We start from the raw sequence: 25,058 nt of genomic DNA, 5'->3' as shown, positions 1-25,058 counted from the left end.
AGGTCTCTGGCAGCATTCCTAAGGAGATAAGAAGGGTGTTTATCAGCATTCCCCCTGAAAGACTATGGCAACTCAAGCAGACATCTGTCGGAATCTTCATAGACTGTTGGGGAAGCCTTGCAGGCTATGAATGACCATAATTCACAGCCATATATATAAAAGAGGGTCTTTGGGACTAAGATTGTGATTTGTGCTTTCTCAGGAAGCCTAGGGCAGAACACTGAGACCCAGAAGGACTTTGTGGAATCTCTGACTGGCTTGACAGAGAAAAGCGTGGGCCCATCACACTTCCCTACTTTCTCCTCTTTTCGAATGGAGCCTGAGCTTCAAAACCTTCCTTCCCCATTTCTTTCCCATAAAATGTCCTGAAAAATATTCCTCCTTGCAGCACTGGTGCCAAAGTGAAGTGGCTGCTCACCCATTTTGCGTTCAAGACCCCTCTCTTCTCATAGGTAGGCATGGAACGCCACACGTGAAGTTCCACAGTCTCTTGGTGGAGCCAATTTCATAACGCACTGCCTTAAGCTGCGAAGCATGACCAACAAACCACAATAGCTGAGTTCACAGAATGCATGAAGCCCCAAAACTAACAGAAACGCAATAAGGAAACCAGAGATCTGAGCGATTGGTGAAGGCGATGGAGGCTGATGATGGAGGCAAGAAAAGCAGAGATAAACAGGGAGAACTTAATGCAGAAGGAAGTGCATAATTTTTTTTCCAGAGAGTATACCTAATGCTTCTCTGTCTTGAAGGAATTGAAAAAAAATTAAAATGACGTAATGTTCCCCAGTTAAAGGCTACCCAGCGGTTGTTCTTCGTGTGATGAGTGTTAACAAGTATTTGCATTTTTCTTCTGGTTAAAGATGTCTAAGATGTGTTGGCTTAGATTATTGCAATTAAGCCTGTCCCTTAACAAGACTCTGACAGGGAGACCTAGCCTGGCTGTCTCAGCTCATCTGGGTTGGCCCCTAATAGTTGTCAGTTGTGTCGTTTGAGAAGGCTGGTTTTCCCTGGAGTATTTCTGAGCCTTTCTGAGATTTTATGCTGGATAATATTTGGGGATAGGAGGTTCAAAAGAACAGAACAGAATAGAATAAGGGAGAATAGAATAGGACATTGAAATGAAAGAATAGAATAGAATTCTGAATAGAAATAGAATAAAATAGAAGTAGATTAGAATGGAATAGAAGCTGGAAGCGACCCTTTGATGTCTTCTAGTCCAACCCCTGCTTAGGCCAAGGACCACCTGAGTCATGGTGGCCTTGGAGTCTGGGGAAGCAAAAGGTATCTTACATTGTAGCCAATGACTAGCGTAAAATGAAAATGCTGGTCACGACAGTGTCATGGAAACTCTTCTTGTGTTATGTGGGGGGAGCATTGGGGGGTCGTATGTACATGCAGAGGGTTGTGCGGAGGGTGTCATGTGTGCATTGCATTATGGGTGTGGGCACACGTCCATGCTTTCGGCATGCAACGACAGAAAGGCTAGCCCCCACTGGCCTAACCTCTAAACCAGTCCAGAGAGTGCTTCTGTCCTTCTGCTGTCCCACCACATTATCCCTTTCTTCTCATTTGTCCACGCAGGGTTAGAAATCCAGCACAGCCTCTAAAAATACACACCGACTATATTTTGGCGTTGCACCCTGATAAGGAGGGTGAAGTTGGCAGGTGTTCTTGGTGGGCAGAGAGAAACAGCTTTTAATCCGGATTATGAATCATTGGGGTTTCCCCCTTTGCTGTCTTATCTACTCTTCTCTCTCTAGAGAGTGTGTGAGAGGCGCGATCAGTGCCGGATTTAGATGAAAAGAGGCCCTAGGCTATTCCACTTATGAGGCCCTTTCACCTCCCATTTTTAAGTTTGTAAATTACATGAGAGACAATAAAATACATCATTACTGTGATATATATCAATATATATAGCTGGCCTCCCGACGGAGGGCGGCTCTGCTCTGCGGCAAAGGCAGCGAGGCCAGCCGCCTCCCCTGCTGCGCTCAGCTGCCCAGCTCGGCCCCCTCGCCCTCACCTGCTTGGCCGCTGGTGGGCTCTGCGTCGACGGGGTGGCTACTGGGAGCGGCCGCACCTCTCGCCCAACCGCCGGTGCCGGGAATGTGGGCGGGTTCCCCAACTGCCATGGTGCTGGAACGATCTTAACCAATACATTTTTATGTTTGTTTATTAGTCATATGCGTAGAATTTCTCCTTATTTTCGGTTCAGTGTTTTAGTGTTCACTGTTTTTAGAATAGTGTAATTTTAATTTTGCTAACAATTTGAATGTAGGCCCCTCTTGATCTTGAGGCTCTAGGCTGAAGCCTAGTTAGCCGATAGGAAAATCCGCCGCGCGATGGCTCAGTGGTTAAAGACGCTGAGCTTGTCATCTGGAAAGCTGACAGCCCAGGGTGGAGACCCGAGCACCACGCGATGGGATGAGCTCCGGTTGGTTCCTCGCTTCAGCTCCCACCCATCCAGCATTTCGAAAGGATGCAAATGCGAGTAGATAAATAGGTATCACTTCAAAGGGAAGGTAACAGTGTTCTATGTGCCTTGGGGTATAGTCATGCTAGCCACACGACCACCGAAGTCTCTTTGGACAATGCTAGCTTCCTTGGCTAGAAAATGGAGTTGAGCACCGTCCCCTAGAATTGATACAGATGTTATTCCTGTTTGGACTCCTGGTCTTAACGCCTCATGAAGTATGTCTGTGTATCCAGCTCATTCTTCATCAGGTGTGGAGCCTTCATAGGATCAGGGGAACTGGATACAGATTAACAGAGTTGGAAGGGACTTTGTAGGTCATCTAGTCTAACCCCCCACCCAAGCAGGAGACCCTACACCATTTCTGACAGATGGCAGCCCAGTATCTTCTTGAAAGCCTCCAGGGATGAAGCTCCCACAATGTCTGAAGGGAACTTCTGTTCCCTTGGTTGATTCTTCTCACTGTCAGAAAATTCCTCCTTATTTCCAGGTTGAATCTCTCCTTGCTCAGTTTCCATCCATTATTCCTTGTCTGGCCTTTGAGTGCTTTGGAAATAGCTTGACCCCTTCCTCTCTGTGGCAGCCCCTCAAATATTGGAAGATGCTATCATGTCTCCCCTGGTCCTTCTCTTCCCTAGACCAGCCAGGCCCAGTTCCTGCAACCGTTCATCGTATGTTTTAGCCTCCAGTCCCCTCATCATCCTGGTTGCTTTTCTCTGCACTCTTTCTAGGCACGACTGGAGTCAGGCACAACTGGACAAGGGAAACCTTTACCTTGATATATAGAATTATTGAAGAATTGGCTGGTAGAGAAGCCATTTTTGGTTCAAGAGGCCCATATTTGGATGGATGGCTGCCTTTTAGGAAGTTTTCAGCAGGGATCCTTAAGTAAGATATAATATGTTGACATCTCTCAAACGTTTGGATCATTCGGAAGTGCTCTATTTCTTTTTATAAGAAATTTCTGGTTCAAATGTGTTTTGAAGTGTTTTGTCAATGACTTTTGAAGTCTGCCTCGTTCAGTTGGGTAGTTTATTCAAAAGGAATAAAACAGTTTCTATTCTGGGAATTTTGACATGAATACTTCTTTTGACTTTTCCTGCGATTATATTATTATCCTGTTACCTCATTCCCCCCCCCCACGTCTCATTTACTACTTTTTTATTTTTAATTTGAGATCTCTTTCTCAGCTAGGCCTGGAGGTTGGTCCATACGGAGCTCTCCAAAATAAACTGAGAAAAGGAAGCAGTCCGACACTGATGGGGGGCCCTTGGGGGTGTGAGGAAAGAGATCCAGATGATCTTGGCTTAGCTATGTGTTCAACATACATTAAAAAAAGAGATCTAAGGAATTATTTCTGCCTGGTTCCTTCTGCATTGGTCATTTTTTAAAACAAGACCAAAAACAGTTGGAAAGTGGTAAAAGCCATTTTCTATGATCCTGGACGCTCCTGGGGAGGAAAGCGATGGCAAATCTAGACAGCATCCTAAAAAGCAGAGACATCAACCTACGAACAAAAGTGTGTCTAGTCAAGGCTATGGTTTTCCCAGTTGCAATGGATGGCTGTGAAAGTTGGACCATAAGGAAGGCTGAGCGCTAAAGAATGGAGGCCTTTGAACTCTGGTGCTGAAGAAGACTCCTGCGAGTCCCTTGGACTGCAAGGCCATCCAGCCGGTCAGTCCTAGAGGAAATCAACCTTGACTGCTCTTTAGAAGGCCAGATCCTGAAGAGGAAACCCAAAGACCTAATGAGAAGGAAGATGGACTCCCTGGATAAGAGCCTCATGCTGGGAACGATGGAGGGCAAAAGAAGAAGGGGACTACAGAGAATGAAGTGGCTGGATGGAATCACCGAAGCAGTCGGTGTGAGCTTAAATGGACTACGGAGGATGGTGGAGGACAGGAACGCTTGGAGGAACGTTGTCCATGGGGTTGCGATGGGTCAGACACGACATCGCAACTAAAAACCACAAATGATCCTGGGAAGAAGGTAATCCAAGCATCGAATTGCAGAACCCTAGAATTGAAAACAACCAGTTTAACCATCAAGGTCCATCTCTTCCCCAGGCAGGAGTCCAAATTCAAGTCTCCACAGGAGATGGTTGTCCAGCCTTCGCTTGGGCCCATCTAATGAAGAGGAGTCCCTCACCTCTCTCGGCCAACGGTTCCATTGTTCAACTGCACTCGTGATGATGAAGTTCAACCAGAATCTACTGTGATATAGCTGAAGACTCTTGTTCCATGTCCTCTGTTATTGGATGGCAAATTTGGGTGTCATTTTTACAAGTCCTTGAAGAGGGCTATCACAACAAAGCTCTCAAAATAAGATAGATACGCTTCCCTCAGCCTTTTCTTCAACCAAGAACCTTCTTGTTGTCCAATAATCCTCCTTGTATCCTCTCTAACCATCTCTTCTTCTGCCCATTCCACTCATTCCCAAGGGCATATAGCCAGCCATACAGTGGATGTTTTGATTGCATGGTCAAAATACAGACCCTCAGCACCTTACTCATATTTATGATGGTTGCAACGTCCCAGGATGATTGATCACCTTTTATGACCTTCTGACAAGCAGAGTCAAGGGGGAAGCCTGATTCGCTTTACAACGGTCTTAACAACTGCAGTGATTTACTTAACAACTATGGCAAGAAAGGTTGTAAAATAGGGCAAGTTTTGGCTCAATTGGGGTCGTACGTCAAGGATTATCTGTCTTATTTACTATCCCAATTCTGCGGAACAGTGGAAGCACATTAGCTACTGCTCCAAAAAACCCCTGTCAATTTCCTAAGAGCGATTTCCGTGTAAATGTCAATCAAAGAAACTCTGGATGTTGTGGGCCGCAGGGATGGGATTCAGGTTTTTTTCTTGCCGTCTTCCCCGCGCAGGAAATGTGCTTCCTAATTTATTCATAGTATTTACAGACCACTTTGCAGACCCAAGAAGAAAAAAAGTAAAAATATAGTACTTTGCGAAAGCAGTCAAAATAGCCCCGTCAATAAAAACCATCCGTTTCATCTCAAAGCAATTAAGGCAGCTGACGGAAAGGCCAACGGAGGAATCCAAAGCCAGGAAAAGATGGTAGAAATTTTTTTGAAAAAAAAAATGCTCTCTGTGCTTAAATTGAATTAGAGTATAAACGCTGTTTATAGCAAAATATAACAATGGAGAAAATAAGGAAAAATTGGTGTAACTTTGAAGGGGCAATTGATATTGTTTATGTATTAAGAAAAAAATAACTATAAAGATGGAAAATAATGGAAGAGAATAGTTTGGCTGAAGGTGAAAACAAAACTATGATGTAAAAAGGACTATGTAATTTAGAGGATGTAAAAGAAAAGACTCGGACAACTCTTTCTTCCTATAATATGTATAAATTGTATTAAAAAATAAAAAACCTTGAATGGGGGGGAAAAATCCAGGAAAAGATAATCCATGCCCTTCAAAATGCAACATTAGTTTATGCAAACTCTCCAATTCCCATATCATTTTGAACATGTTTAATCCTTTTAACTGTGGCAATCTCATTCTTCTTTTTTTCTTCCTTTCCTCCATTTTTTTTCCCAGGCGAAAATCTTTGGGGGTTTTTGAGCCCTTCGTTCAATCTGGGCACCACATCCAGAAGGGAAAACGTCGTCTCCAAATGATTTTCCTCCCCCCTCTTTTTTTTTCTTTGCTGGCATGCAACCTGGGGTGGTGGGGGGAGCATTTTTCTGCGCGAGGCTTTGTGTGGGAAGATCTCATGGAAAAATGAGCTGTAATTTTAGATGTTTGGGTCCTTGTTCCAAGTGGAGGGGGGGGAAACCTCTTCAAGATGTAGTTGTGTGGCGAATTGAGGAAGTGGCGTGGAAAACTACCCAGAATGCAAATCTTTTGTCTGGGGAGACCAGGCTCAGCACCCACCCACCCCCAAATTCATTCATAGCCCCTCCGGTCCGTGGGTCTGATGCAGGCCATGTCCTTCCCTCCTGCTTCCTGCCTCTTGCTAAAAGCCATGGAAAATCAATCAAGCTTTCCTCGCCCTCTGCTTCTCAGCTGCATCTCTGCAAAGGAAGCAGAATGTGGAAACTTTTTCAGGCCGTCTAGTAGTGCAGGGAGATCTCAAAGGAAGGGCAGCCACTGGGGTTGGTCAAAAAAAGTCCGAATGGCAACTTCTGTTGCATCGTCATCAACCATCTTGGCTTCTTTTGAGCTTCCCCTGGAGACCTCTCGCTCCAAAGCTAGGATCTGTGTAAGCTGCCTTTCTGGGGTTTGAGGACAGCTGTTTCCAAAGAGGGAATAAAGAAGTGTTTATTACTTAAAATGCAGATATTCATCAACCTAATGTGATTTATTGTAAAAAAAAAAAAAGGCATTGCAAAAAAAAAAGGATTTTATTTGAAGAAATCGACACCTTAATGCACAAAGTCCTTGGGGCAAACTTTGGTAAGAACTAAACTTGTTGATTAGGAAAAGAAATGAGTATAAAATTAGAAATGGAGAGAAGCTTAAATTGCTCTGTTCTCAGCCATTTGCAAATGCGGCTTATCATTCTTGCTCATTTATATGACTCAAAATAATCTACCATCTGTCTTGTTCTACAATCTGTATCTGAATATAATAGAATAATAAAATAGAATAGAACAGAACAGAATAGATGGAAGGGACCTTTGAGGTCTTCTAGTCCAACCACTCCTCAAGCAGGAGATTGTATACCATCCCAGTCAAATCTCTTCTTAAAAGCCTCCAGTGATGGAGCACCTACAACTTCTGGTGGCAAGCTGTTCCACTGGCTGAATAGAACAGAATAACAGAGTTGGAAGGGATCTTGGAGGTCTTCTAGTCCAACCCCTGCTTAGGCAGGAAACTCTATACTATTTCAGACAAATGGTTATCCAATCTCTTCTTAAATACTTCCATTGACGGAGCACCCACAACTTCTGGTGGCAAGCTGTTCCACTGGTTAATTGTCCTCACTGTTAGGAAGTTTCTCCTTAATTCCAGGTTGCTTCTCTCCTCGCTTAGACCTGATGATGTTGCACATATCACAATGTCTTTGCGTCAGTTTTGCCGATTACACAATTCTCTTCATTGGCCGGAATTTTCTTCATTGGCCTTTCTTGTGGACAGGAAATTAAAAAGAGTCAGTTCTGCTGGAATTATTGCTTTCCTCAGCAAACCCCTTTCCTGGGTGTGGATGCATCAGAATGAGCTGCCTCCCCACCCCACTTGCAAATCTAAGAGGGGGGTTTATTCCCAAGCCACTTTGGGCTTTGAGTTAGCTCTACAAAGCAGGAGAGCAAACTGTGGTTTAATCCTACAGCTATTTTTTTTTACATGTGATGAACTTCAGAAATTAATTTCCCTGCAGAGATGTTTCAAACACAATTTGGATAAGCAGAGCTTTATAGGCCAAGGATATTCAGTGGGTGAGTCAGAAAACAGAGATCTGGCTACATTAACTCATGTTATTAGGTTAGAAGAAGAAAATTGAGAATGGTGACTTATTTGGGTTATTGGAAAGCGAAACAATCTGTCCTTTCTAAACACATCATTTATTTTTTACATGTCATAGTGAATTATCTTGAGTTTTATGCTGAATAAGCAAGTATAAAGGAATGCTTTTGAACAAGAAAAGACTTGTTGGGATGTTCTATAATTGGCAGGGTTGGCACTTCTGTGGCATCAAATGCAGTTTGAAACAACCTCTTCAGATGGCATTTCAAAACAACTAAAGATGGGCGGTGTGAATGCAGCAAAAACAGAGATCTGGAATCTCTCTTTCATTGAAAAGACCAGACAATCATTTGTCTGGAATGAAATAAAGGGCAGGGGGCTGGACTAGAAGACTTTTTAGATCCCTTATAGCCTTAGGAATCAATAAAAAGCAGCTAGATACAATAGCAGACTTGGAAGGGACCTTGGAGGTCTTCTAGTCCAACCCCCTGCCTAGGCAGAAAATCCTACACCACTTCAGATAAATGGCTATCCAACATCTTCTTAAAGACTTCCAGTGTTGGGGCATTCACAACTTCTGGAGGCAAGCTCACCAAGGAGACCCACTAGGGGTGCCAATATGAAAAGTAATTTCATACAATTACTTTTGAGTCTTTTTCTGTTATCAGAATTCACCCTGGACATCACCCAGGGTGATGTGATTAGCTTTTGTAACCTTCCCAGCTGGCTTCCAACAAGCAAAGTCTATGGGGAAAGCTGAATTCAGTTAAAAACTCTGATTTACTTAACAACCATGGCAAAAAAAAAAAGATGACAAAATTGGGTGTCACTCACGCAACAATTGCCAAACACTTTTAAAAACACAGTGTAAAATGACCCAAGTCAATATTCTCTGGCATGCGCTCTCTTTTTTTCCAGATCAGGAAGTGTCCTACACCACTGGAGTGAAATCTATTACTTTGTGGAACATCTGGCTCACAAATTTATAAGGTAAGAAATTATGGCCGGCTGACAGGACAGGGATGATGAAACTTTTCAGCACCAAGTGGCCAAACCGGAATGTGTCTGTACACCAGAGCTCTGGAAACTTTAAGACGAGCTGACTGGTCTGCATGTGGTCTCCAGGTTCCCGGCACATGCATACGCACCGGCCAGGTGGTCTTTGCGCACGCTACAGCACTGGAAACTTGAAGACGAGGTGCAAAGACTGCATGCGCACCAGCCAGCTGGTCTTTGGGTTCCTGGGACTCCGGCACACACACGAAGACCAGCCGGCTGGCAAACATGTGCGTGCCAGAAAGTAGAAGAGCAGCTGGCGATGGCACATGCGCCCACAGAGAGGGCCCTGCATGCCACCTCTGCCACACATGCCATAGGTTTGCCATCATGGGCATAAGATGTGGGTTGCAGTGGGCTGAGCCATCTGCCTTGGCCCATCTACATGTTTACTCTAAAATCACAGCAGTTGTGATGCTCAAGTGCGTTGACTGTGGCCTTGATGTCTAATCATGATGTAGTCTACAAGAGAGTCAAGTAGATGTTCTTTTCAGTATTGGGAGTAGAATCCTTCAAGTTTTGGGGTCCTGTAATCTCTTAGGATTTAAAATAGACACCTAACATTAGAACAGGGGTGTCCAAACTTGGAAACTTTAAGACTTGTGGACTTCAACTCCCAGAATTCCCCAGGCGGGAATTTGAAGACCTCCGATCTAAGTGGAGAGATTGCAGAGGAAGGGATTACAAGAGTGTAAATTATGCTGGCTGGGGAATTCTGGGAGTTGAAGTCCACAAGTCTTAAAGTTCCCAAGTTTGGATACCCCTGCCATAGAACCATCATAAAAAAGGTACAACAAAGAATGCTCTTCTTGCATCAACACAGAAAGTTCAGACTGCCCCAGGAGCTGCTGAGACAGTTTTACAGATGAATTATTGAGTCTGTCATTTGTGCATCTATAACTGTCTGGCTTGGTACAGCGGGGGAGGGACAGACTTCAACCGAGAGTTAGGACTGCAGAAAAAACAATTGCAACCAGCCTGCCTTCCATCAAAGACCTGTAGATTGCACAGGTCGGAAAAAGGGCTGAGCAAATATCTGTAGACCCTCTCACATCCTGGACATAAACTGTTTCAAATCCTCCCCTCAGGATGGCGCTATAGGGTACTGAATGCCAAAGCAACTAGACTCAGATACAGTTTTTCTCTCTGGCCATCATTCTGCTGAACACCTAATTCCCACAGTATTGTTTTTACCCATGTTGTATGGATGTAGTATTATCCTTCTCATCTTCTCTACTACTTTCCTCTTATTGGTATCATATTATGATTACTATTACTATGTTGCTTTGCATGTATGCTGAGAGCTTCTGCACCAGAGACAAATTCTTTGGGTGTCTACTCACACTTGTCCAATAAAGAATATTCTGTTCTGTTCTATTCTGAATTTTGAATTCTAATTCTACTCTACTTGACTCTACTCTACTCTACTCTAAATTCTATTCTATTCTATTCTGAATTAGAATTAGAATTCTATTCTATTCTGAATTCTAATTCTACTCTAAATTCTATTCTGAATTCTAATTCTATTCTACTCTATACTCTATTCTATTCTAAATACTATTCTATTCTATTGTGAATTCTATTTTATTCTCATTTTTTCCTTGTCTGGCCCTCTTAAAACCTGAATTCTAATTCTAATTCTACTCTATTCTATTCTACTCTATTCTAAATTCTATTCCATTCTAAATTCTAATCTATTCTGAATTATAATTCTGTATTCTATTCTCATTTTTTCCCTTTGACTCAAGTTTTCCCTCTTAAACCTGGTTGCTCGTTTGATTCTCAGCGATTCTTGTAGCTGAAGGAAATTTATTGAGCAATTTCAAAATAATTGAGAAAAACACAGTGTTTGTTTTGCTTTTTTGTTGTTGTTATTGCCTGGAACTGGATTTCCTCTTAACTGAAGAAAAGGAACACAAGTTTCAAGGAATTCCAAACAGTTTGTTTCTCTGTGTGTTTTCATGAGCACAAACTCTGGAAATTTATCAGAACCTGATTTATTGTTTTCAAGGAGGTCTAGTTTTTCTAAAGGAAGAATATTGCCACATTTTGAGTCTCAAGGTCTGGTTCTAAACCTAGTAAGCAATGAAATATACTTTAACTGAGTTGTCACGAAAGGATCTATGAGAGGAAAGTTGTGATTTGGTGAAGGGTGGAGAATTGTCTCAACAACTTTTGCAAATCTCCTTGATTGGTCTTTTTTTGTTGTTTTTGTTGAAATGGAATAAAACCCTTATTGAGTACTGTAAATATATCCCTGGCTCTGCTCAGAGCAGAGCATCCAAAAATGATCCTGAGATTAATTTATATTTGTAGAAGAGGCGTGCCTTCGGAATGATGTAAGGAATGGATCTCTTCCTACCAGCAGCACCAAAAATTATATGCAGTCTGCCGAGGCAGCCACACATGGAATGCACACAAAAAGAGAGGAGGTTTCATTTCCACAATCCCATCTTGGCTTTTCTGACTGCCTCTTGTGAACAGCCAGTAGAGGCACTTCACACATTCATCTGGGAAGAGCAATATTGCCATGTTTCACTGAGGGAGGGGGGACAATAGCAATAGCCCTTAGACTTATATATCGCTTCACAATGCCTTTACAGCCCTCTCTAGGCGGTTTACAGAGTTAGCCTCTTGCCCACAACAATCTGAATCCTCATTTGACCCACCTCGGAAGGATGGAAGGCTGAATCAACCTTGAGCCAGTCAGAATTGAACTGTTTGCAGTTGGCAGAATTAGCCTGCAATATTGCATTCTAAAAAGAAGGAAGGGAGGGAGGGAGGGAGGGTGGGAGAAAGGAAGGAAGGGAAGGGAAGGAAGGAAGGAAGGAAAGAGGAGGGAGGGAGGAAGGAAAGAGGGAGGGAGAAAGGAAGGAAGGAGGGCAGAAAGAGGGAGGGAGGAAAGAGAAAGGAAGGAAAGAGGGAGGGAAGAGGGAAAGAGGAAGGAGGGAGGGAGGAAGGAAGGAGGGCAGAAAGAGGGAGGGAGGAAAGAGAAAGGAAGGAAAGAGGGAGGGAAGAGGGAAAGAGGAAGGAGGGATGGAGGAAGGAAAGAGGGAAGAAGGAAAGAGGGAGGAAAGAAAGAAGAAAAGAGGAGGGAGGGAGGAAAGAGGAAGGGAGGAGGGAGGAATGAAAGATGTAGGAAGGAAGGAGGAAAGAAAGAAGAAAGAGGAAGGAAGGAAGGAAGGAAGGAAAGAGGGAGGAAGGAAGGAAAGAGGGAGGAGGGAGGAAAGAGGGAGGGAGGGAGAAAAGAGGAAGGAAGGAAAGAGCGAGGGAGGAAGGAAGGTCCTCACTTTGCTGTCTTTCTTTCTGCAGCCCCCAGTTGAGAATGTCCTTCATTGTCTTCTCCAATCAAGGCTCAACCCTCATGGACCTGACAGAAGACAGGTGAGGAAGAAGGAGGGGTGCTACCTGTCCTAGGACCTAGGTGTTACTCTGCACACAAATGTTGATATTGCACACTGGGTAGCAAGCATGAGCAAGGTATTAAATCGACTTGGGGTCCTCATCTCTTCAGGATCACTTCTTTCAAACCCCCAAAATGATCCCTAGGAGAAATTTGGAGGGTGTTGAGGAGGATTCGGGCTTTTTCAGCCAAAGGTTGAAAGGAGGTTTTAGGGCCAAGATCGCTGCTCTTTAAAAAAAAAAAAAAAAAAGTAGTACAACTCTCATGTTTTACCCAGAGAGGAATTTCAATTTGTCAGTGGCTGTGTTTGCTATTTTTGAGAACAGCAACAACTACTAATCTGTTGTAGACGTTACATAGGATCCGAGGAGGAGTAGAGACCTTGAGACTGAGTATCTTTGAAAAGAGAACAGGAAAAAATAGGTTCAAAGCTAAATGCAAGATAAAGGGGGATAGAGAGCAGGTGAAGGGTGTGTGCGTGCGTGCGTGCGTGCGTGCATGCGAGAGAGAGAGAGAGAGAGAGTGTTTGCAGCTCTGTAATCTGGTTTATGCCGTGCACTAAACCCGTGTTTCTCAACCATAGCACCATTAAGATAGCTGGACTTCAACTCCCAGAATTCCTCAGTCAGCATGAGAAATTCTGGCTGTGGAAATCCACATATCTGAAAGTTGCCACAGTTGAGATAAAGGCAAAGGTTTCCCGTGTCCAGTTGTGTCCAACTTTAAGGCATGGTGCTCATCTCTGTTTCCTGGCCAAGAGAGGCAGCATTTGAAGACAGTTTTTGTGGTCCTGTGGCCAGCATGACTATACACTGAGGTGCACAGAACGCTGTCACATTCCCACCGAAGTGATACCTATTTATTTATTTGCAGTTGCATGCTTTCGAACTGCTTGGTGGGAAAGAGGTGGGGCAAGGAACAGGAACTCACCCCATTGCATGGCTCTGGGTGTCGGACTCCCGGCTTTCCAACTGACAAGCTCAGCATCTTTAACCACTGAGCCATCACACCTCTTGGATTGATAATTTGCAGCTGGATGATGAATTCTGGGAGTTGAAGTTCATAGGTCCTAAAGCTGCCAAGGCTGGACACTGCTAGTCTAGAATTTATGACATCTGGGTTTTGGACAGCGCTGAACTTTGCTTGGCTTTTCAATGTATATCTAGGAAGCATTCAGATCTTACTACCTGGCTTCTCAGGCCTGCAGCCATCTTCTCTTTTGGATCTTTGGCCTGCCACACTTTCTATTATTCTACTATGCATTTTCTATTGTGGGAAAATGGAACGGGGGATTGTATGGAGTTAGATGCTATGTAGCCATAACAAAATTCTTTCTAGAAAGCCAAGGTCATCATCCTTTGTCTCTGTACCTCTGCACCTGACCGGAACTGGTTGGGTAGAACTGCCAGCATGGCAGTGAGAGATTGGACCATGGGATGGACTTGTGGGTGTTGGGGACAAGATCTTGAACTTCCAACTAGGTGGGGGAAACTGGGAAGTTTTCAGATTAGGGTTTTCCCAGATGTGCCAACATGGCTCTCTTAATAAATTGGAACATTGAGCAATACTTTGCCTTGGACTCTGATTTACTTTTGGATGCTATTTGGAACCCTGACATTAACCCGAATCTCCCTTAAAATACTCCACCAGCTACCCCGAATTTCGGGATGCTGTCCGGGGTCCTGAGCCCCAGCACCAACCCGAGGCCAGGCAGTGTAAGGAGTCAGGGAAGATGGAGGAAGAGAAGAAGGACACGGCTGTTTTTTGCTTCGCCTGCTGGCAGGTGTGGGTTCAGAACTGTCCATTAGGGAAGAGGCTCAAAAAAAGTCAAGATGGTAGCAGCAAATTGAGGCCCCACCCTTTTTTCTGGTTTAAAGGGGGTGGGGCCTCAATTGCCTGATCATAACTGCCATTTTATTTGACCCAAGCAACGCCTGTCCTCTCAGCCCTGTTGACATCGTTCTTTTTGTCTCTTGAAAGGACACAGATTGAATTCTTACACCTTGTTAAACCTGGGGCAGTAACATACATTTGCAGTCCTCACAGAAGGTTCCTGCCCAAACAGATAAGCCACAAATTATCCCTTTTAGGTTAGCCTGGTGTGTCATACCGACTCCGCAAGGAAGAGATATCTTGTGTCAGGCCTTGGTGTGGCTCAAAATTAATCCTGATAATGTGCACTCAACGTATTTCATTATGTAGCTTCAATGGTATGCAGGGACTGTGAAATTTGCTGTTGAATTTCTGCAGAAAAGGATGGGTGGGTGGAAGGATTGATGGATAGATGGATAGATGATGGATGAGAGAGGGTGGTAGATAGAAATATGGATGCAGATGATGGACAGATGATGGTATTCAGCCAGTTCTGACAGGTGCTGGAGAACCAGTACCGTGTTTCCCCAAAAATACGACAGGGTCTTATATTTTTTTTGACCCACAAAATATGGCCTTGGGCTTATTAAAGGGGAGGGCTTATTGTTTTTGGGTTGCCGGGTGGTTGCTCCCTTGCGACCGGGCTCCCGAAGGGCCGGGCACAGCCTCAGGGTCGAATGGCTGTTTTGCGCCGTCGCAGCAGCAAGACAGCAGCCATGAGCTGACCACGCTCACAAGCAGCCACCTGGCAACCCCCTTTTCCAGCCGGGCACAGCGCCGCTAACTGACCTAGCGGTACCCAGAAGGCACCAAGCAACGCGAGCGCCTATTCGCCGCCCTCCGCCTCCCGTGGCTCGCCGCCTTCAGAATGCCCCTAGGTGAGTGAATGGGCCTCTGCATGGCTGGAGAGGGGGGTTGCACGAGCGGTTTTTCCACTCCCAGCTCCGCGACTTGCAGGCTCACAATGCCCTTGGCTAACGCTACAGTACCTGCAGAGACAGGGCATCTCCGCTGCTGGTGCTGCCCGCCGCTTGGGTTTTTTTTTGTGGCTTTCAAAGCACGGAGGACCCAAGCGGCGTAACCCCCCCTCTCCAGCTATGCAGAGCCCCATTCACTCAACTAGGGGCATTCCGAAGGCACCGAACCGCGGGAGGCGGAGGGCAGCGAACAGGCGCTTGCATTGCTTGGTGGCTTCCAGGTACCATTAGGTCGGTCAGCAGCTCTGTGCCCGGCTGGAAAGGGTGGTTGCTGGGTGGCTGTTCGCAAGCGTGGTCACTTCATGGCTGCTGTGTTGCTGCTGCGACAGCGCAACACAGCCATTCGACTCTGAGGCTGTGCCTGGCTCTTTGGGAGCCTGGTCGCAAGGGAGCAGCTGCCCAGCAACCCCCCCTCTTCAGCTGGGCACAGCGCTGCTGACCAACCTAGCGGTACCCCAAAAGCACCAAGCAACGCGAACGCCTTTGCCCCCCACCTTGTTCCCGCAACTTGGCGCTTTCGGGATACCACTAGGTCGGCGAGTGGTGCTCTGCCTGGCCAAAGGGGGGTGGTTGTCCAAGGGGCTTATTTTTTGGGGGGGGGATAATATTTTTGCCCACCCAAAATATGTGGCAAGGCTTTAATTTCAAGACAGGTCATATTTTGGGGGAAACGCGGTAGCAGAAATTTTGAGTACTTCGGAGAATCGGCAAATAGGCTGGCCCCACCCTGCCAGCCTATTTGCCAGTTCTCCTCCCAGCTGATCTTCTTTTGTTACCCTGAAGAGAAGAATGGAGCTGGAAGGCAGGTTAGTGGGGTGGGGTGGGAATGGGGATTTTGCAGTATCCTTCCCCTGCCATGCCCACAAAGCCACACCCACAAAGCCATGCCCACAGAACGGGTAGTAACAAATTATGAATCCCACCACTGATGATAGATAAAAGAAAGAAAGAAAGAAAGAAAGAAAGAAAGAAAGAAAGATAGATAGATAGATAGATAGATAGATGATAGGTAGATAGATAGATGAGAGATGAGAGATAGATGATAGATAGATAATAGATGGATGGATGGATAAGATAGATAGATGATAGATAGATAGATAGATAGATAGACAGACAGACAGACAGATGAAAGATAAAGGGAGGGAGGGAGGGAGGGAGGGAGGGAGAGGGGCTAAATGTTCTACATTTTTCCTCCCTAAATACCTTGTCTTTGTCTCTCTCACAGTATACCTTCTTCCTCACAAGGTAGGGGGTCCATCCTTTAGTGCAGTAGCATTAGAAGAGTAAGAGAAGAAGAGGGAGGGAGGGAGGGGCGAGGCAGATGTGGGCCAATCCGACCCTCTTCCCTTCTTGGGAACTGCAACAGATGGACCCAAATCAGATTTTTCCCAGGCATGTTTCTGCAGATATTGGTGAATGGTGAAGTTCGGAATCCAGCTGCCTCTCCCTTTCTCTATCTTTAGGCTTTCTCGGGACTCTGGAGATGGAGGTTGCCAGGCTCTGTAATCTTTGGGAGGGGCAGGAAAGAATAAAGGGGGGGGGGAAACACGGGAGTCCTAAGAAAGATAATTTTTCCCATGCCTAGAAAGCAAAATAGTTATCAGCCTTCTCGCCGTTCTGGCTGTCTCCGTACAATGCCTTGCCTTGAGATAATAATAGTTTTCCTCAACGTTTCTCTCTCGCCACAGCATTGCAAAATGTTTTATTTCAAGTAGACAATGGGAGACTTCAGAGCTGCGGCTTTTTTGGCATAACTATCTTGCCTGCAGCAGGTACTAACGCCACTCTCTAAAGCCTTAGTAAGACCCCACCTAGAATCCTGCACCCAGTTTTGGTCACCACGCTATAAAAAAGAGGTTGAGACTCTAAAAAGAGTGCAGAGAAGAGCAACCAGGATGATGAGGGGATTGGAGGCTCAAACATACAATGAACGGTTGCAGGAACCGGGCATGGCTAGTCTAGGGAAGAGAAGGATCAGGGGAGACAGGAGAGCAGTCCTGCAGTATTTGAGGGGCTGCCACAGAGAGGAGGGGGTCAAGGAAGTCCAGAGAAGGAATAAGGAAACTGATCAAGGAGAGATTCAACCTGGAAATAAGGAGGAATGTTCTGAAGTGAGAACAACCAACCAATGGAACAGAAGTTGCCTTCAGAAGTTGTGGGAGAAGAACTGGAAGAAGGAAGACTTGCCTACAATTCAAGAATGGACATTGAAAGTCACAAATTTAGCCGAGATGGCGAAAATATCGGCATATCTTAAGGACCACTCAAACGAGAGATATAAACGAGACTGGAAAAAATGGATTGACTATATACAAAATAAATACGGGACTAAGAAATTCCAGATAGCCTATGCTTAAGACCAGGAATGATTTAAATTGTTTAAAGTTAGTTTAGCAAGGAGGAGCTAAGTTCAATGTAAAGATGTTATCAATTTCTTATTCTTTTTTCCAATACATTTTAGACTGTGTTTGTTAAAAATCTATACCGTGTACGGGTTCTGGGAAGTCGGGGGGGGGTAGGTTGTGGGGGGCTGGGGGGGAGGGATGTATATCAGGTTTGACGTGTTAGATTTTAATGTAATTGGACCCCACATGTATACTTTTTTTTTCTTATATTTTCATTACTTTATTATTACTATTTTTTCTTTAAAACTAGGACATATTAAGCATATTGACATGTAGCAGAAATACACCAAGGAGAGGAGGAGTGGGAAATAGAAGGGAGAAGAAAGATGGGAAGAGAAGGATAGGAGAGAGGGTAAGGGGGGAAGACGAGGAGGATAAGGAGGAGTGGATTGTAGAGAGAGGAGCAGTAGAAAGGGAGGGGAAGTAGAGTAGAAAAGGATGATGGAAGGAAGATAGAAAGTTGGAGGGGGCAGAAGAGCTATAATGGGTTTCTATTTTTCTGGGCATTGTTGACAAGAGGAACTGATGTAATTATTATTTAATACTATATGATATGGGCTATGTATAGTATACATGTGAGTGTGTGTTATGAAAATGAAAATGGAAATAAAAAATATTCTTTAAAAAAAGAAGTTGTGGGAGCTTCATCACTGGAGGCTGTTGTGGCCCACCAGCAGCCAGCAGAGTTGGCAGCAGATTCGGACAGTGAGGAGGTTGGGGAGGAACATGGGCCAGTCCTGGAGTCTGGGGAAGGCTTGGATGAGGGCTCTGTGTCGGAGGCAGAGAGGGGGCCAGGGAAATAAAAGAGGAGCGAAAGGGGAGTGGAGTTTGCAGGAGACCATTAGTTCACTTCATTGGTTCGTGACTCTCTGAGATTCCTTGCCAAGTTCTGCAGATCTCGGCCTGGCAGCTCTCCAAGCCAGAGAAGGACTGTAACTGTAAATCCTCCCTTGAAAGACTTTGCTGGATGTGAAGAAGAAGTTTCAATTAATAAAAAAGGTTTTTTCAATTAATAAAAAAGGTTTTTGTTGGGACAAGGAGGTTGTTTCAGGCTCTTGGGAAGCCCCGGTCAGAACAGAGGTTTTCAAAAAAAGTGACTGGACTGCCATTTGTCAGAAATAGTGTAGGGTCTCCTGCTTGGGCAGGAGGGTTGGACGAGATGACCTACAAGGTCCCTTCCAGCTCTGTTAATCTGTATTTGTGTTCCCTCTAACCCAAGACTTCTGTTCTTCCAGGGAAAAAATCCGTCAAGGCTTAGATGAGCTTCAAAAGGTCTTGCCAGGCGGCGACACCTACATGCACGAAGGATTTGAAAGGGTAAATAAGAACAAAGAGGTTAAGTCTTGGTTTTGCTGTGGGGGCTTCGGGCTTCAGGCAGTCTGGGCAGGAAGTTGGGGTGTGAAAGGCAGCAAGAGGGTCCGAAGCCCCAGCCAGGTTTTGATAAGCTTTCCCCCTAAGGTACACATGAGATGGGGCACCAATCCCATGGTCCCACTGTCCAACTTGACTTTTGCTTGCCCCTGTGGCTGGACCGCTGCCCCCCATCTCTTCCCCATCTTCTCAATGGGGCACTGTATTCTTGGCTGGGGCAATTGAAGCGAAACCTTATCCGTAACTTTATGTCCTAATAACTCTCTTTGGTTCTGTTTCAGGCCAGTGAACAAATTTACCACGAAAACATTCAAGGTAAGAATACGTTAGATAAAGTGGGTAGTAATTACTTTTTCAAAGGGCTCAGTGGCTAGGATGCTGAGCTCGTCAATCAAAAAGGTCGGCAGTTTGGCAGTTCGAATCCCTAGTGCCACATAACAGAGTGAGCTCCCATTCCTTGTCGCAGCTTCTGCCAACCTAGCAGTTCAAAAGCATGTAAAAAATGCAAGTAGAAAAATAGGCACCACCTTTGGTGGGAAGGAAATAGTGTTCCGTGCACCTTCAGCATTGAGTCATGCCAGCCACATGACCACGGAGGCATCTTCGGACAGCGCTGGCTCTTCGGCTTTGAAACAGAGATGAGCACTGCTGCCCCCTAGAGTCGCGAACGACTAGCACAAAATACGATTTAAAATGACCTTTGCAATTATTCTAAAGGTGGGGACAATCTTTTGTTTGAGGTTAGAACAGTGTTTCTCAACCTTGGCAATTTGAAGATGTCTGGACTTCAACTCCCAGAATTCGCTGGCTGGGGATTCTGGGAATTGAAGTCCAGACATCTTCAAGTTGCCAAGGTTGAGAAACACTGGGTTAGAAGGAGAGAGAAGTTTCTCTCTCGACCCAGAAGATATTCCTGGTCTGTGGATTCAGTCCATTCCCCTCTGGCTACGTAATACAAGTAGTCTTTCACTTACGATGACCATTTCTTTACTGACCATTCAAACTTACAACCGCAACGAGAAAGTGGCGTATGACTGTTTTTCACACTTGTGGAACTGTTGGACACTTGGCAACTGGCATGTACTTAGGACGGTTGCAGTCTCACGTCATCCCCTTTCGGGATCTTCTGTTTCACTTAGCAACCGTGTGGCTGACTTAAGAACTGTGGTGATTCACTCCACATCGGCGGCAAAAACAATTGTAAAATGGGACAAAACTCACTTCACAACTGCCTCTCTTAGCAACAGAAAGTGTGGCTATAAGACAAGGACTCCTTGTAGAGCTATTCTGACATTAAGTGAACACCTAGACCTGTGATGGCGAACCTACGCCACGCATGCCCAAATGGCAGGCAGAGCCATGTCACCTGGCATGTGCGGTGGTGCCTCTTCCTCTTCCAGGTTCTGGAGCATGCACCATGATCAGCTGGCCTCTGTGCGTGCAGCAGTGCCGGAAACTGGAAGAGCTGGTCTTCCTTTTTCGAGCATGAACATGTGTGCCGGCCAGCTGATTGTCCCACTGTCATGCGTGCCACTAACTGGAAGACCAACTGGCCACTGAGCATGCACATGCCAGAAGCCAGAAGGAGGGAGGAAGGAGGAAGGAAAGAGGGAGGGAGGGATAAAGGAAAGAGGGAGGGGGAGGAGGAAGGGAGAGAGGAAGGAAAGAAGGAAAGAGGAAGGAAAGAAGGAAAGAGGAAGGAAGGAAGGAAGGAAAGAGGAAGGAAGGAAGGAAGGAAGGAAAGTGGGAGGGAGGGAGGAAAGAGAAGGGAGGGAGGAAAGAGGAAGGAAGGAAGGAAAGAGGAAGGAAAGAAGGAAAGAGGAAGGAAGGAAGGAAAGTGGAAGGAAAGAAGGAAAGAGGAAGGAAGGAAGGAAAGAGGAAAAAAGGAAAGTGGAAGGAAGGAGGGAAGGAAGGAAAGAGGAGGGAGGGAGGAAGGAAGTTCATTTTCCAGCATCCATATGTCCCCTGGGCAGCTCCTTTTCTGGGTTGCAGCCTAGATGTGCCAACAAGGTTTTCCACCACTGATCAAGACCTACAGACACACATATTATATACATGAGAGGCAAAAGCAATTGACCAAATTGACACTAAGGAAATAAGTTGCACGATATCCAGCACTAATTCTTCTCCATTGTGGGGAACAACAGGAAGTAATAAAAACTCTGAATGTGCAAGTATTAAAACTTTTTTATTAAGGTTGCCAGGAATCTTTGCTAAAGAAAACTGGTTATCTGGAAATGTTATCAGAGCATTTTCGCTATTGCAAAGGGCAGTGTGATCAAATGCTACATTAAATGTTAATAACTCTATTTTGGAAGCCTGAATTATATTGGATTACTGACTGTTTTTGAGGGGAAGTTTGAGACCAGGGAAATTGTGCTGCTGTTCTGTTTTTACTCAGACGTAAGCTCCACTGGATTGGGTTCCATAACATTTGAATCATTTATTTCATTTTTTATTTCTTCCACATTCTCACTTGGAGAACCCTGGGCAGACTTTCGGGTATTTAAGTTTGATTGGTGGGTCTCTGGTATCACATATCTGCAGAGTGAAAATATAACTTGTGATATCTTCTTGCGATTCAAAATGCTGCTATTAAAACAACCCCCACCCCCGGTTAGATCCACCATGGGGCAAACTGCACATTATCCACACATGCAGATGATTGGTCAACAATTCTGGCTTTCCTTAAAAAAAAAAAAAAACCAAAATGGAAGCACGTTAAGCAGTTTGTGCATAGCTCATCCCCTTCATTTCCCTGCTTGCTGCTTTTAAATCCTCTTCTAAAATGTTAAAATCTTGTTTGCTAGATTAATCGGAGTAGTTGGTTTTCTATTATTTGCCTTTATGGTCCAGTAATAAGAGCCCCAGGCTAGAGGCAGGAGACTGGGAGTTCCAGTCCTGCCTTAGGTATGAAAGCCAGGCAGGAGTCTTTGGGGTACTCACTCTCTCTCTCAGCCTAACTCACCTTGAAGAGTTGTTGTATGGAAAACAAGAGGAAGAAGTTATGTTGAATATGTTCTCCACCTTGAGTTATTTATAAAAACAATAAAGGTGTGATATACTGTAAATAAAGTGTGGAAGTCATCTGCCACATATAAAACACACATATTGGGCAGCCTGTATCATAAACATATCAAGATGATGGCCAGAATTGTGTAGTTCAAGCCCTATCCCCTTTTCCTATCTGTTGGGATGTTTTTGACTCTCTTCAGATGCTCCTGCTTCTCACCTCCATCCTGCACCCCCATTTAACACAGTTAAATCAAGTACAGTACAGGTACAGATTAGCTTAACCCCGGCTGAATAGCAGTAACTGTGAGAGGGATCTTGGAGTCTTAGTGGACAACATTGAAATAGGGGCCAGCCGTGGGCAGCAGCTGCCAAAAAAGCCAATGCAATCCTATGTTGCCTAAACAGAGGGATGGAATCAAGATCACATGAAGTGTTTATACCACTTTATAATGCCTTGGTAAGGCCACACTTGGAGTACTGCGTTCAGTTTTGGTCACCATGATGTAAAAAAGATGTTGAGGCTCTAGAAAGAGTGCAGAGAAGAGGAAGATGATGAGGGGACTCGAGGCTAAAACATATGAAGAACGGTTGCAGGAACTGGGTATGTCTAGATTGATGAAAAGAAGGACTAGGGGAGGCATGATAGCAGTCTTCCAATATCTCAGGGGTTGCCACAAAGGAGAGGGAGTCAAGCTATTCTCCAAAGCACCTGAGGGCAGGACAAGAAGCAAGAAATTTCCTGACAGTTAAAATAATTAACCGGTGGAACAACTTGCCTTCAGAAGTTGTCCAATACTGAAAGCTTTTAAGAAGAGGTTGGACAACCATTGTCTGAAGTAGTGTAGGGTTTCCTGCCTAAGCAGGGGGTTGGGCTAGAAGACCTCCAAGGTCCCTTCCAACTCTGTTATTCTGTTCTGTTCCCTGCCTAATATATCATTGCCCCCTCTGGAAAAATGCAGTCATTTGATACCCAGCTGCTCTTCTCTGGAATAGAAAATTCCCTGTAGCAATTTTTGATATTTGATTAAGACTGATAATTACTGGAACATTCAGACAGAATTCTTATCTTGGCTTTCATAACAGCAGTATGTTAACTTGAGCATGTAATGCATGATTCAGGTTGACAGCAGCAATCAAATTGACTTTAATTACTTCTTTGCGGTGGTGTGATCATTTGAAAGCCAGACCACGGACGAGCCCAGGCCATTCTCACATCACACTAACAATCTGGGGGCGATAAGAATACCTTTGGGCAGCAATTCTGCCTTCTCTGCGAATGGCGTGTTGTAATCGGGATGATGATATGTTGTCTGCCGTCCTGCCTAAAGCCATCACAAATCTTCCCCCTTGGGGAAACGAATAAAGGCCCGACTCTGGGGAAAACAGCAGCCTTTGATCCTTTCTCCTACATCCTATCTGTAATTTTTAATAAAAGGTGAGGCAGAGTTCAGTCTGATGCGAATTTACAGTTCTCTCATCAGATTCGCATCCATTTAAGCACACAGGAAAAGAAAAGAAAAATCAGAATTCTTTCAAGATGTCACAGCTAAGTTGTGGAGCTATTGTGCGGGTGCCAAGATAGAAGAGCTGAATCCAACAATTATCCAACAAGTTGCAGTTCAGTGAGAAAGAGGAGGGAAAAGAAGAAAGGATTAAGGAGAGGAAGTAAGGGAGGGGAAGTAAGAGTAGGAGAGAGGGCAAGAAGGAGAAGAAGAGAGGAGGAATGGGGAAGAGGGAGGGGAAGAAGAAAAGAGGAAGGAGAGGAGGAAAGAAGGCCGAGAAGGGAGGTCGGGAAGAAGGAAGGAGTAGGGTTGTTGCAAAATAAGATGGATGTACAGAGTGGAAAGAAAGTGATAAATGCTAGAAGATAACAGATAAATATTAAGAATACTTATGAGAATGTATATTTGTGAATGTATATGGAAAGAAAAAGAAAAGAAAACTTTTTACAAAAAAAAAGTTGCAGTTCAATGGTGAGAAAAGCTCCTGCATTTAGACAGGGAAAACCAAATGCATAGGTGCATGCAATTTATATATGCAGGTATATTATTACAGGTAGTAAGTGGTAACTGGCTCTTAAGCCAGATACCACATATTTTGAACCTATGCATTTGGTTTTCCCTGCAGCACTTGGAGGTTTATCTATGTCCTGGATGACTGAGAATCTCAATCTACAGACTTTTAGTTATACAATTTGGGATGAAGACCCTTGGAATGGTGTGGGAGCAGGAATGGATTTCCAGAGAAAAAGTTGCAGACTCCATTTGCACCACTCAGGTGACCCTGAGGGCACAGATAAGTCTCCAAGTGGCCTCAACGACCCTCTAAAAGGATGCAAATGACCAGCTGTCTGCAAAGAGTATAAATCCTTCCATTCCCCACCGTCCAGCCAGAGCTGAAGAAGCTTCTTGGAGGAGAAGCAAAATATTTTAAAAGAGAACCAAAAAATCCAGTTGCCTCTTCAAAAAGCACATTTGGGATTTACATTCCAAATGTAAACATACTGGTTAAGTAAATCAGGATGCTTGGAAAACATGCTAATATATTCACTACAGAGACTGAAGGATGTCTGCTTTTTTTAATGAAATATGCCTGTGGGTGGGTGTTGGCACTCTTCAAGTCGTTGGCAACTGTTTGCCCAAGTCCCCAATAATTCCAGTTTCTACTCTGGTGCTCTCTCTTCTTTGAGTCGGCCTTGACATTTGACGAGTCCCTGCAATTTTCTTGCCAACATTTCCAGGAGTGGTTTGGCATCATCTTCCTCTTCCCAGGCCTGAGAGAGAAAAGGGGAGAGGGATCACTGGCCCAAATTCAGGCAGCCAACAACAGTGCCCAAGGTTAGAAAACAGTTTCGAACCCCTGTGTTTAACCACAATATTAAATACTGAGTTGTTTGCATAAACAACAGGGGTATAGCTCAGTGGTAAGAGCATTTGACTGCATAAACCTGCGTTTGTGCAAACGTGGCTGTCTCTGTGGGACAGTAAAACATGAAGGAAACCTCTATGATGGTTTGCAAACAGCACCAGGTATGCAGCATCCTATGGGTAGAAG

General features: G+C 44.7%; 1 protein-coding gene across 1 annotated transcript in view; it reads left to right on the top strand.

Moving 5' to 3' along the window:
• ANTXR1 (ANTXR cell adhesion molecule 1) overlaps positions 1 to 25,058 on the top strand; it is a 126,053-nt gene that overhangs the window by 3,835 nt on the left and 97,160 nt on the right. The window contains exons 2-5 of the mRNA XM_032230097.1: positions 8,824 to 8,895; positions 12,274 to 12,345; positions 18,854 to 18,935; positions 19,271 to 19,304. Coding sequence (XP_032085988.1) covers positions 8,824 to 8,895; positions 12,274 to 12,345; positions 18,854 to 18,935; positions 19,271 to 19,304 — 260 coding nt within the window. The remainder of the gene's footprint in view (positions 1 to 8,823; positions 8,896 to 12,273; positions 12,346 to 18,853; positions 18,936 to 19,270; positions 19,305 to 25,058) is intronic.

The sequence above is a fragment of the Thamnophis elegans genome, chromosome 13 (genome assembly GCF_009769535.1).
Source record: "Thamnophis elegans isolate rThaEle1 chromosome 13, rThaEle1.pri, whole genome shotgun sequence".
In the NCBI taxonomy this organism is placed as follows: Eukaryota; Metazoa; Chordata; class Lepidosauria; order Squamata; family Colubridae; genus Thamnophis; species Thamnophis elegans.
This window is presented reverse-complemented; position numbering and strand designations above follow the sequence as displayed.